Source organism: Lithobates pipiens, unplaced genomic scaffold (genome assembly GCF_037356315.1).
Source record: "Lithobates pipiens isolate NorthernLeopardFrog02 unplaced genomic scaffold, aLitPip1_a1.2 Scaffold_22, whole genome shotgun sequence".
Classification (NCBI taxonomy): domain Eukaryota; kingdom Metazoa; phylum Chordata; class Amphibia; order Anura; family Ranidae; genus Lithobates; species Lithobates pipiens.
The window spans coordinates 282,061,247-282,073,446 of NW_027507784.1; the positions used below are offsets into that span (position 1 = coordinate 282,061,247).

Below are 12,200 nucleotides of genomic sequence, written 5' to 3' on the forward strand. Positions count from 1 at the left end.
CTTTAGCTCTGGCTTTGTAATAAACTCTGGTTTTTGTATCTAAACCCCAAAGCCTAGGCAATAATGCCTCTCTAAAATCCATAGCCCATATAGGAAAGGCCCTATTCAATTAACTATGGAAGAATACTTTGATACTTTGTACCCTTCCTGGGCCCACCTCAAATCAACCTGAAACATTGCCCTATCCTTTATAGATTAAATACACACACACACACACACATATATATATATATATATATATATATATATATATATATATATATATATATATATATATATATATATATATATATATATATATATATTCCATATATATATATTTCTATATATTATTTATAGAATAACCTCTTCAGTTTCATAGCCCCTCAAATCATCCTGAATAATGCTATATAGATTATTATATAAAGATTATAATAGATTATAGTAGTATAGTAGTATGAATTAATAATAGTATATGGACTATATATATTATATAGTTCAAGGTATTATTCAGTAAAGATGTTCTATTTATAATTTAACACACACAGACACATATATATATATGGATATCTCTATCCAAGGGGTTATTCAGTAAAGATATTCTATTTATCATTTAACACACACACACACACACACACAATATATATACATATATATACATAAATAAATAATAATAATAAAAATATATATATAGATAGATAGATAGATAGATAGATAGATAGATAGATAGATAGATAGATAGATTTATATTTATTTATTTTTCCCCCATTATTTATTTTAAGAAATCTTTACTGAATAACCCCCTTGAATTATGCAGCATATATATATATATATATATATATATATATATATATATATATATATATATATATACATATATACGTGCCTTTTTTTAACATTGTATTCACTTCTCTTGTTCCTGATACAATATTTTCTCTGTCACAAGCATGCATTTGAATATATGTGTGTCAAATCAAGTCTAACGTGATCATCCAAATGCTGAAAGAGTTTGTTCTATTTTATTACCGAACCTTAAGTCAGCCAGCGTCCTAAAATAGAAATAAAATGCAATCTAAGCCCATTTCCACTATATTAAGTAGAGGAGGTAAACTCCTTCTATATTATTTATTATCTGCATTATCCCTGTGCAGTGCTATCTCCCTATCCTCTTCTGGGTCATCTATTTTCTGGTTATCTAGTGATAAGAAGGAAATCTGGTGGAATATCTAAGCCTGGCAATAAAGCCATTTCCCTGGATACACAAAACAGTGGGGTACATTTTAGGGATGAGCCTAAAAAGGAAGATTCGGACCTCTTATCCTCTTTTCAATGTAATTGAAATATTTACACTTCTGTGACTCTTTTCAAGTCTTGAAATGAAAAATAAGAATGATGGGCGATGGGCTGTATATATACATATATATATATATATATATATATATATATATATATATATATATATATATATACCTCTACCCTGTTCTTTCGTGATTGTGGTGGGGGAAAAAAATTAATTTCCGACAAATGCTGCTTATTTTAATGAACTCATTCCCATTACAACTAAATAAATCACAATTCATTATTTAGATAAGTTAAAGGGTATATTGAAATCTATCCATGTCGCTTATTTATCACAGGAAAACTTCATATGATTTTTTTCCCCCATATCCTTACAGATCTTAGCTTGAAATTCAACTACTCAGCTCCTTTAAGAGGTGATTTTTAAAATAGTGAGTCAGCTATCTATCAATGTGTCGTTCAAAAAAAGAAAAGAAGAAAAAGGAAAGCTGGCATTCAATCGACTGTGTCTAGTTTGGAGATCATGAACTGATGGACTGAGGTCCTGTCTAGTGGGGAGAGCATCAACTAATGGACTGGGGTCCTGTCTAGTGGGGTGAACATCAACTGGGGGACTGGAGTCTTGTGGGGCGAACATCAAATGGTGGATTGGAGTCCTGTCTAGTAGGGTGAACATCAGCTGATGGACTGGGTTCCTGTCTAGTGGGGTGAACATCAACTGATGGACTGGGTTCCTGTCTAGTGGGGTGAACATCAACTGCGGGACTGGTGTCCTGTCTAGTGGGGTGAACATCAACCGGTGGATTGGAGTCCTGTCTAGTGGGGTGAATATCAACTGATGGACTGGGGTTTTGTCTAGTGGGGTGAACATCAACTGGTGAATTTGACTCCTGTCTAGTGGGGTGAACATCAACTGATAAACTTGGGTCCTGTCTAGTGGGGGTGAACATAAGCTACGAGACTGGGGTCCTGACTAATGGGGTGAACATCAACTGGTAGACTGGAGTCCTGTCTAGTGGGAAAACAACAAATGGTGGATTGGAGCCCTGTCTAGTAGGGCGAACATCAACTGATGCACAGGGTTCCTGTTTAGTGGGATGAACATCAACTGGTAGACTTGAGTTCTGTCTAGTGGGGTGAACACATTAGTAACAATTTATTAGGGGGTGGTATTCTATAATAAAACTGTATTAGTAAGTTGCCAAAAGTTGAAAGCTTATGCTTGAAAATTATATACTAGTTTGACAATGAACATTAGTCTTTCAACTGGACTGTATAGTGTGTTACAATTACAGAACAAGTCCAGTTGAATGTGGCTAGGTCCTACTAGCCCTGGATAAATGAGAACCTCCACAGGAGGTTAACAGAATTCCATTTTAGCCAAAACAACTAGATATATACATATATTAATAAAAAGCTAAATAATAAAATAAAATCATAAACGAAGCTCCAATTTCAGGTTGAAAGGTTCTCCGGTGCCATCCGCTGGGGTTAAATCCTCTACCAATGGCATCCAATAGGTGAGACCTTACCCTAACTGTAATACATATCTTTAAATACTGTATTGAGAGTAACAGAAAAAAAAAACTTCAGCATGGGCTTTGAGTAGACGAGAAGCCTTGTAGTTTTAAATTCAATGTGACAGCTTTGGAAAGCAGGGATGATGAATACGCCTATTATTAGATCAGTCTATTTGCCGCTCAATGTCTCTCTGTAATTGGAGCAACATCACTTTAAAGGTTCAGAGAGTAGAAGCATTTCTGGTGAAAAATCCCTACAACAAGCCTGCGAATGTTTAAAGTGAAATCTATTAGTGCTTAGGAAGAGGGAGGAGGGGGGGGATGGGGGGGAGGCTCTCCCTAGCCTGTGTGTGTAGTATTTAGCTGGGTATCAATCAGATGCATTAAGTTCTTCTCTATCCCTTCCTCTCCTGGCATCCCCCTCCCCCTTGTTGTGATGTAGTTCTTATCTCAGCCCCCCTTGTCTTGTTGTGACAGCCCTGATATTGTTTATTGAGGTGGATGTCAGGTATAATTAGCAATCGATATGGAAAATGGTTCTTGCAAGGCACGTCTCTGACGTCACGGCCGATTAAGGTTTCTTATTGGTCCCAAATTCCCCAAGCCTGAGCTAATTATTGGAAGCTTGATGTTGATAAAGTAAAGCTCATCCTGGGCTTGTAGCATGTCCCCTCCTCACTGGTCACCGCCACTGCATGCTTACTAAGGTCCCAGCAGCAGCAGCCCTTCAGCTGTGGCACCTCTATCCAGGGAGATGATGGACAGTAGGATTCTAGAGCATCCTCATGCCCAGTTTGGAGGCTCCATGAGTGGGATGGTAGGCTTTCCCTACCCTCTGGGCCACCACCATGTGTATGAGCTCGCCAGCCACCAGCTCCAGTCTGCAGCCGCCGTACCCTTCTCAATCGACGGATTACTAAACGGGTCCTGCTCTGCCTCTGTGGTCAATCCGAACTCCATGATCCCTTCTGGATGTGTCATGAATGGAGACAATCAGTATAAGCTGTCAGGTAAGGGATGCTGGGCTTACTATCTGTTTACTATTGAATGCTGAACGCCACTTTATATAATACCCCCTCTGTGCCATCTACATGGAGTTCAGGGCTTAGGATCTACTATTTGTAATGCATATATCTGTGGTTGTTGTCTAGATCTATACACTACATACTACATATTCTTTATAGCCTAGGCATGCTCTACACATGCAAAACATACAATACCCATAAAAATTATAATATATATATATATATATATATATATATATATATATATATATATATATATATATATATATATATATATATATATATTAGGATATAGATACTGTATAACAATACCACACTTCCCTAGAACCCATATAACCCAAGGTGCTCTGATCTAGGTTTATATACCATTATACCCACGTGCATACTGGGCTTATATAACGCAAGGCTCTAATAATATCCATTAACGCATATATATCTGTAGCGTCCATTGAAGCCAAAGGAAATCTGGATATACTTATAATAAGATGCCCATGTAATCCAGGGTGGGAGATTTATGATATAATGTTAACACAACGATAAGATGCCCATGTCAACTATGAGAATAGAAAAGGTATAATATAATATAGTATTAATACAACTATATAATGTCCATGGTAACTTTGGTAATAGAAAAAGTATAATATAATATTAATACAACTATATAATGTCAACTATGGGAATAGAATAAGTATAACATTGTACTAATACAGCTATATGATGTCAACTATGGGCATAGAATAAGTATAGCATTGCACTACTACAGCTATATAATGTTAACTATGGGAATAGAATAAGTATAACATTGTACTACTACAGCTATATAATGTCAACTATGGGAATAGAATAAGTATATTATAGTATTAATATAACTATATAATGTCCATGTCAACCATGGGAATAGAAACAATATAATATAATATTAACACAACTATATAATGTCAACGAGGGGAATAGAATAAGTATAATATCGTACTAATACAACTATATAATGTCCATGTCAACTATAGGAATAGAATAAGTATAATATAATATTAATACAACTATATATTGTCAACTATGGCAATAGAATAAGTATAATATAGTAGTAATGCAGCTTTAAAAAAAGTCCATGTCACCTTTGGGAATAGGAAAAGTATATTATTTAAATACAATGAATGCTTATAAATTAAAAAACAACAACAAAAAACAAAAACACAAAAAAACAAAAAACAAAACAAAAACAAAAAAACAAAAACTCAAGCATTGACTTAAAATGTATTAAATTCGTTTCTAAATAACAAAGAGCTAGAGGTTAATATTATATAATCATTTGCCACTTGATATAATGCATAGATCTGGCTTGTTTAATATACATAACCTATAAGATAAAACAGCAGCTGGTGACCCCCTGGATGACAACATTGCAAGCAGAGCCATATACAAGCTTATGGCACTGGCTTATCATCAGCCATGAACATTCATTCATACCCCACTTGTAGAAAACACCCCAAACAAATGGGAGAGAGCGAGGAATGACGTTTTATGGGGTGCTTGGCACTCAATGTGCATCACAAAATGCTCCACACACGTGTACAGCACTGCAAAGCCGGCGAGGTGTCAGAAAGCAAGCAACTTCAGCATTGCAAATATCCAAGAGGGAAGCAAAACAGGGATTTCTGCTTCTAGAATCCTTCAAAAACATTCAAATCTGTATTTTTTTTTCTGTAGATCATGACAGTGGCACTTTAGACACAAATTATACATTAGCAGGGCAACAAAGTATCACAATTGCTGATCTATTAGAAATGTTGTGTAGCAGTTTCATGAAATGTACAAAGGAACATTTTCAAATCTAGATTTATTTTTTTTGTTTAGGGCTAGGAGCAAACTGATTAGATGGTTATATTTATATTTCAATTTTAAATAATTGTGGGATTTCTAGAATTGTTTGTTGAACTGTTTAGGTGGGTGCTAATGTTGATTTGTCTAGGCTGTATCTGATAATCCCTCACATGGGGTCCTATGAGGTGAGAGGTAGCTAGATAAGTCTACCAGGAGGACTTGGCTGATTTTGAAACCGTGGGAATCACATATCAACCAGGATGGAAAGGCGTTGGGACTGCAGGGGGTCACTTTCTCTGCAAATCCATTTCCCAAACGTGGGAATGGGCCATAAACTAGCTTTGATCAGTGGCACAGGGACCTTCTAATGGACAGTTCTATTTGTTTATTTTTCGAGTCCACATGGACTTCTTGTAAATGATGTTTCTTATAAGCTGATTGGGATCTTTTCCTTTTTTTTTTTTGTAGACTCTGGTGACCCAGACAAGGAAAGCCCAGGGTGTAAGAGAAGAAGAACCAGGACGAATTTTACAGGATGGCAGCTGGAGGAGCTGGAAAAAGCCTTCAATGAAAGCCACTACCCTGATGTCTTCATGCGAGAAGCCCTGGCCTTGAGGCTGGACCTGGTGGAGTCCAGAGTACAGGTAAAGCCCTCTCTGCTTCTCATCTTCTCTGATAATATCACCCCCCCCCCCCCAAGGTCCCCCAAATATTCGCACTCTCCTCTCACTAATCCCCGATCTGTCGCTTTAATGGCGTTTTAATTAGGCGCATTTTGCTTGCAGTGGCATCTTTATTTGCATATCCATATCCCCTTTGTGTAATGTGCTTCAAATGAAGCCACAGATACCATCTACAATGTCTTACAGATGTCTTGCGTGTGAATTATTACATCTAATGAATTATGTATACATCTACATGTTTATGGAAAACACGGGGCCTTAAAAATAATCGTGGAGAGGCAACTATCGTAGAGATAATAATAGAGGGCGAAATAAGGAGCGTTGTTATATTTCAAATCTAAACATACAAAAAAAAAAAAAAAAAAAATATGTTTTTTATTAATTTTTTTTATTATTTTTCTTGTCCTAGGACGCTGTCAAATTACCTTATATCAATAGCATCCTTCCATTTAAAACATAATAAATAAATAAAAAATCTAGACTTTTTTAAATTTATTTTAAATTTATTTTTTGTCTTAGGACGTTGACATATATCAGTAGCATCCTTCCATTTAAAACATAATAAATAAATAAATAAAAAAATCTAGGCTTTATTTTTTTTATTTTTTTTTTTGTCTTAGGACGTTGACATATATCAGTAGCATCCTTCCAATTAAAACATAATAAATAAATAAAAAATCTAGACTTTTCTTAGTTATTTTTTTGGCTTAGGACGTTGACATATCAGTAACATCGTTCCATTTGAAGCATAAATAATAATAATAATAATAAAAAAAAAAATCTAGAAGTATTTTTTTTCTTTCTATTTTTCATTTTGTCCTAGGACGTTGTCAAATTGCCACATGTCAGTGGCACTGTTCTAAATAAAAATGAACAAAAATAAAACTAAAACCTAGATTTTTTTGTTAGATTTAGTCCTGGGCTGCTTGTTAGTTAGGATGTTGTGAAATTTTTACTAATATATATATATATATATATATATATATATATATATATATATATATATATATATATATATACATATATATATATGTATATATATATATATATATGTTCCTACATATATATACAGATATGGTACATATGTAGGTTATTTATTATTATTATTATTATTATTATTATTATTATTAATAATATTATGAATATTATTATTATTATTTATATTATATTATTATTATATTGTTATGATATATTATTAAAATTATTATTTATATTATTTCCCAGTAGACTCATTTTTTGTTTTAACTTTCACTTCTATTATAAATATTTAAGTCTGATTTCGTGAACTATTTATATCAATAGATGAGATAACGGTCCTTATAGTAGGACCTCCTGGGGTTGAATGTACATGGAGGTAAAAAAAAAAAAAAAAAAAAAGAGAGAGAGAGAGAGGCCAGGATGTAATTAAGACTCTGGAGGTGTGAAGTTTATTATAGAGAAGTGCACTGCTCTGTATTATTAAAGCATTAGCTTTGTTTCAAGGGGTATTTACAAAATGCACTCTCTCCCCCTCCTGACCTCTTCTGGTTTCCAACCCTTTCATCCAATTTGTTCTGAGATTGTTAAGTGAAGCCGAGACCTCACTTTCCCCCTTAATTCCATAATGAGTGATTCTCAATGGCTGTACCGCCTGGAATTAGCACAAAGGAAAGCATAACAGGATGGGGGGGAAGAGAGCCAAATAAACTTTGAAAAGGGAGGTGTAGAGGGTTACAAAATCCCCTACCACAGTGACCCCGGTTTTTACGCTTCTTATTTTTCAACTACTTAATTAATGTTGACAGGGGGAAAAAAAAAGTAAATTTTCCCCAAAGAGCTAAGTGAAATAATTCTAATTATTAGAAAAGGTTTATAGTCTTATCGTTGATTACTACGCAAGAATTAAAAAGCAATGAGAATAGGCGAGCTAAGGTTTGGGTAGCAGCCCGTCCTTTTATGTCTATTATTCTTTATTTTATACATTTTTTTCATGTTTTTTGATTACATTATATATAATACTACTTTCCCTTTTTGTTGTCCCTCTCCTTTTTTTTTTTTTAATAAGGACCTGCTTTAGCTGCTGTTTTATAGAGGCCACAATATGAATGTCATAATTCTTTAGCCTTGGTTTTAATATGCATTTATTTGATTGTTTTATTTGCACTGACAAAACCGTGGATAATTTATATGTTCGTTGAGAAGGGGTTATTATAAAATTATATAAAAAAAAAAACATAAGGTCAGGTTTAATTATAAATATTGAAACACACACACAAAAAAAATGCATGTATGTATTTTTGTAGACAAAAAAGAGAATCTGGCCAATTCCAATTTTCATGCCAGGGATATATATTAAACTATGTTTTATGATATAGTATGCCAATATTATATTATATAAATATTTTGCTGTGTTCACTTTCTCCACGAACGCCTGTGCACAACAATGAATGAATGTTGGGCCTCTGTTCACACCAAAGGGGGAGTGACACCTTTTTCTCCATCTGTGGGACAATTAGTACTCCAGATTCCACAGTTTAGCTAAAAAACAACACCAACATCAACAACAAAAGGCTGAAGTGAAAACTGCAGAGTTAAATTGTCTTCCTCTCGGCCAGAACTGAATGCTAATTGATTTTCATTATCCGGTGTACGTAGGTCTGGTTCCAAAACCGCAGAGCAAAGTGGAGAAAGAAAGAGAACACCAAGAAAGGGCCTGGACGACCAGCCCATAATTCTCATCCCACCACCTGCAGTGGAGAGCCAATGGACCCTGAAGAAATCGCCAGGAAGGAGTTGGAGAAGATGGAGAAGAAGAAGAGAAAGCAGGAGAAGAAGATGTTGAGGAACCAAGCTCGCCACCAGCACTCCCCTTCTTCCATGTCCCTCCATACCCCAAGCTCTGACAGTGACAGTAGCCTTTCCCAGAGTAATGAGGAGTCCAGCCATGTAGAGGTGGGACACAGCAGAAACCAAACACAGTCAAGCTGTGACCAAACAGGGCAAGTTTTTTACCCAAGCCAAAGAAACACAGGACAAAAAGACAGGGTCAGTGATAAAGACTCGCCTATAGAGGCCACCCACAACTCAGGCTTGTGTCCAAATGGAAGGGCTTCTGGTTTTCAGAAGCTTAACCCTTTCAGCGTGGAAAGTTTACTGTCAGACTCCCCTCCAAAAAGGAAAGCAGGGGTGGATTTCACAGGCCTGTCAAACCCCCGCACCCTGATTGGCAAGGGCCACTTTTTGCTGTACCCCATCACTCAACCTCTTGGGTTCATTGTGCCACAGACTGCCCTCAAAAACAGCTCAGCCCAGGAGGCATCTAACTTGGGCCAGAGAGACTCCAAACATAATGAGAGCCCAGCTCAGCACAGTCAAAGTACCTCCCCAAAACATTCACAACTTTACCATTCGAAAAACATGAACTCTACCCACCTCAGCTTGGCCATCTGCAAGACTGAGGCCAGTGGCCAACTGGCTGGTTCTCCTGGCCAAGCTGCCTCAGGGGACTCAGAGACTGGGCAGCAGGACAGCACTTTTTGTGAGCCAAAATCCCCTTTGTCTCCAAAAGCAGACAGCAAAACCAGAGAGACACCAGACTGTCCAGAGCCGGCACCCTGCACCCCCAAACCCAACATAGGCTGTGAAGACTTAGACATGGATTGAACCCCTCTACCCTCAAAGACTCTTCCACACTTCGTACATTCCCAAAGCTGACTCCACAAAAAAAGGCTCTTGTCAAGCCTTCCTTCTCCTCTTCCTTCAGCCTATAGAACAAGTAATTCCTCATCAGGTGCAATTATCTTAGCGAGCAGCAAAACAGTTTAATTAGCAGTTCAACTTTTTATCTTATCAGAAAGGCTGTAAAAAAATGTAGTAGGAACAATAAAATCCAAAACAGACATCAAAAGCAACGAGAAATCCTCACTCTTGTAAAATGCAGAAATGTATAAAAATATTTATATATGTAAAACTTTTTTTGATAAATAAAGGTTAAAAAAAAAAACATAGACAATGATGTTTATGAAGCCTGGTGATGTTACCCAAAAAAAAAAACAAACAAACAAACAAACAAACAAAAAAAAAAAAAACAAACAACCATAACAACATTATTAGAGCTAAGCACTGAAGTTTATGGTTGTACAAGGTCGTGTATGCATATATATACATATACATATATATATATATATATATATATATATATATATATATATATATATAAATAATTTAACTATTTTCAAACATTTTATTATTACTACTACTACACACACATATGTATACATATGTGTGTGTGTAGTGGTAGTAATAATACATTTTAAAAATTATATATGTATAATACATTAATATATATATATATATATAAATATATATATATATATATATATATATATATATATAAATATATATATATATATATATATATATATATATATATATATATATATATATATATATATTTCTTTCTCTTTTTGTGTTTTATTTTTATTATCTTTTATCTTATAAATATATATATATATACATGCTCATTATTATTGTTACTACATACTGATAAATATAAATATATGTATATATATATATATATATATATATATATATATATATATATATATATATATAATTTTTAAAATAATTTAAAAATATTTTTCTGTGACTTTCTTCACTTTCCTTTATCCATAGGCTTTTTTTCCCTTTCTTTCTCTTGTGTGTTTATTGCTTAACAAATGTATGCATCCCATCCCTCCCCCCTTTAGCCTCCCTGACACTCACACACAAGGTTAGAAGCTGCAGGCTATAGGACCCGGCCGTCTCCTGCAGAGTTTTGATATGAAAGTAATTATTTTCCCGGTGGCTGCTGCAGGGATTCAGTTTCTTGCCCAAAGGGTTATTATACATTACCGATTTCTAGTGATATGAAATCACATAAACTTCCTACAATAATAGAATTAGCATGAAAGGCTGGGGTGTCAAATTGAAATTGGAAAATAATAGCATCAGCAGCTGGGGGAGTGTGTGTGCATATTGGATGGGAGATGGGAATACGTGGGGCGGAATTTTCATGAGCTTCTTTCTTTGTCGGGGCCTCTTGTAGCTGGCTATATTAAGATAGATGTTCAATGATATCCCTCATTGTTCTGTCGCTTATATTGATGTTGCTGTGTTATCAGCCTATTGATCATATGTCGCCTGTAATAGGACAGGCGCAGCCAATGCTCCTTTATACAAAAGCAGAACACATTTGTTCTAATAGGGTTGTGGGTCCTCTGGGAACCTCTGTGGGCTCCAGGACATCTGCACCAAAAAAAGCAAACTTGAATTTAAAATGTGCACCTTATTAACAATGCCCCTTTTAGTTAAACAACTCCCCCATCCAAAGAAAATAATTTAAATTGACAATTTTATTTTTAATGATATACAAAAATATTCTAAGCCTAATTTTAATTTTTTTTTTTTTTTTTGTCTTATAAAATACTATTAAAAAAGTCAGGTTGAAAGTAAAGTATATATCTTTTTTTTATTATATACAAAAATATTATAAGCCTAATTTTATTTTTATTTTTAATTTTTGTCTTATAAAATACTATTAAAAAAGTCAGGTTGAAAGTAAAGTATATATCTCTTTTTTTATTATATACAAAAATATTCTAAGCCTAATTTTAATTTTTTTTTATTTTTCTCTTACAAAATACATTTTAAAAAATCAGGTTGAAAGTAAAGTACCTTTTTTTTTATTATATACAAAAATATTCTAAGCCTAATTTTTTTTTCTCTTACAAAATTAAATTTAAAAAATCAGGTTGAAAGTAAAGTATATATCTTTTTTTTTTTTTTAATACTCCTCCCCATTTTTTTTTTTTTTTTTACTAAAAAAGAAAGGAAAAAACAAATCCTTTTAGCAC

At 34.3% G+C, this 12,200-nt stretch overlaps 1 protein-coding gene across 1 annotated transcript; it reads left to right on the forward strand.

Moving 5' to 3' along the window:
- Positions 1-3,157: 3,157 nt before the first annotated feature.
- UNCX (UNC homeobox) lies at positions 3,158-10,297 on the forward strand. Its single transcript, XM_077449118.1, has 3 exons — positions 3,158-3,808; positions 6,113-6,288; positions 8,962-10,297. Exons 1-3 carry the CDS (start codon positions 3,553-3,555, stop codon positions 9,967-9,969), a joined length of 1,440 nt encoding a protein of 479 aa, XP_077305244.1. The 5' UTR covers positions 3,158-3,552; the 3' UTR covers positions 9,970-10,297.
- The last annotated feature ends 1,903 nt before the right edge of the window (positions 10,298-12,200 follow it).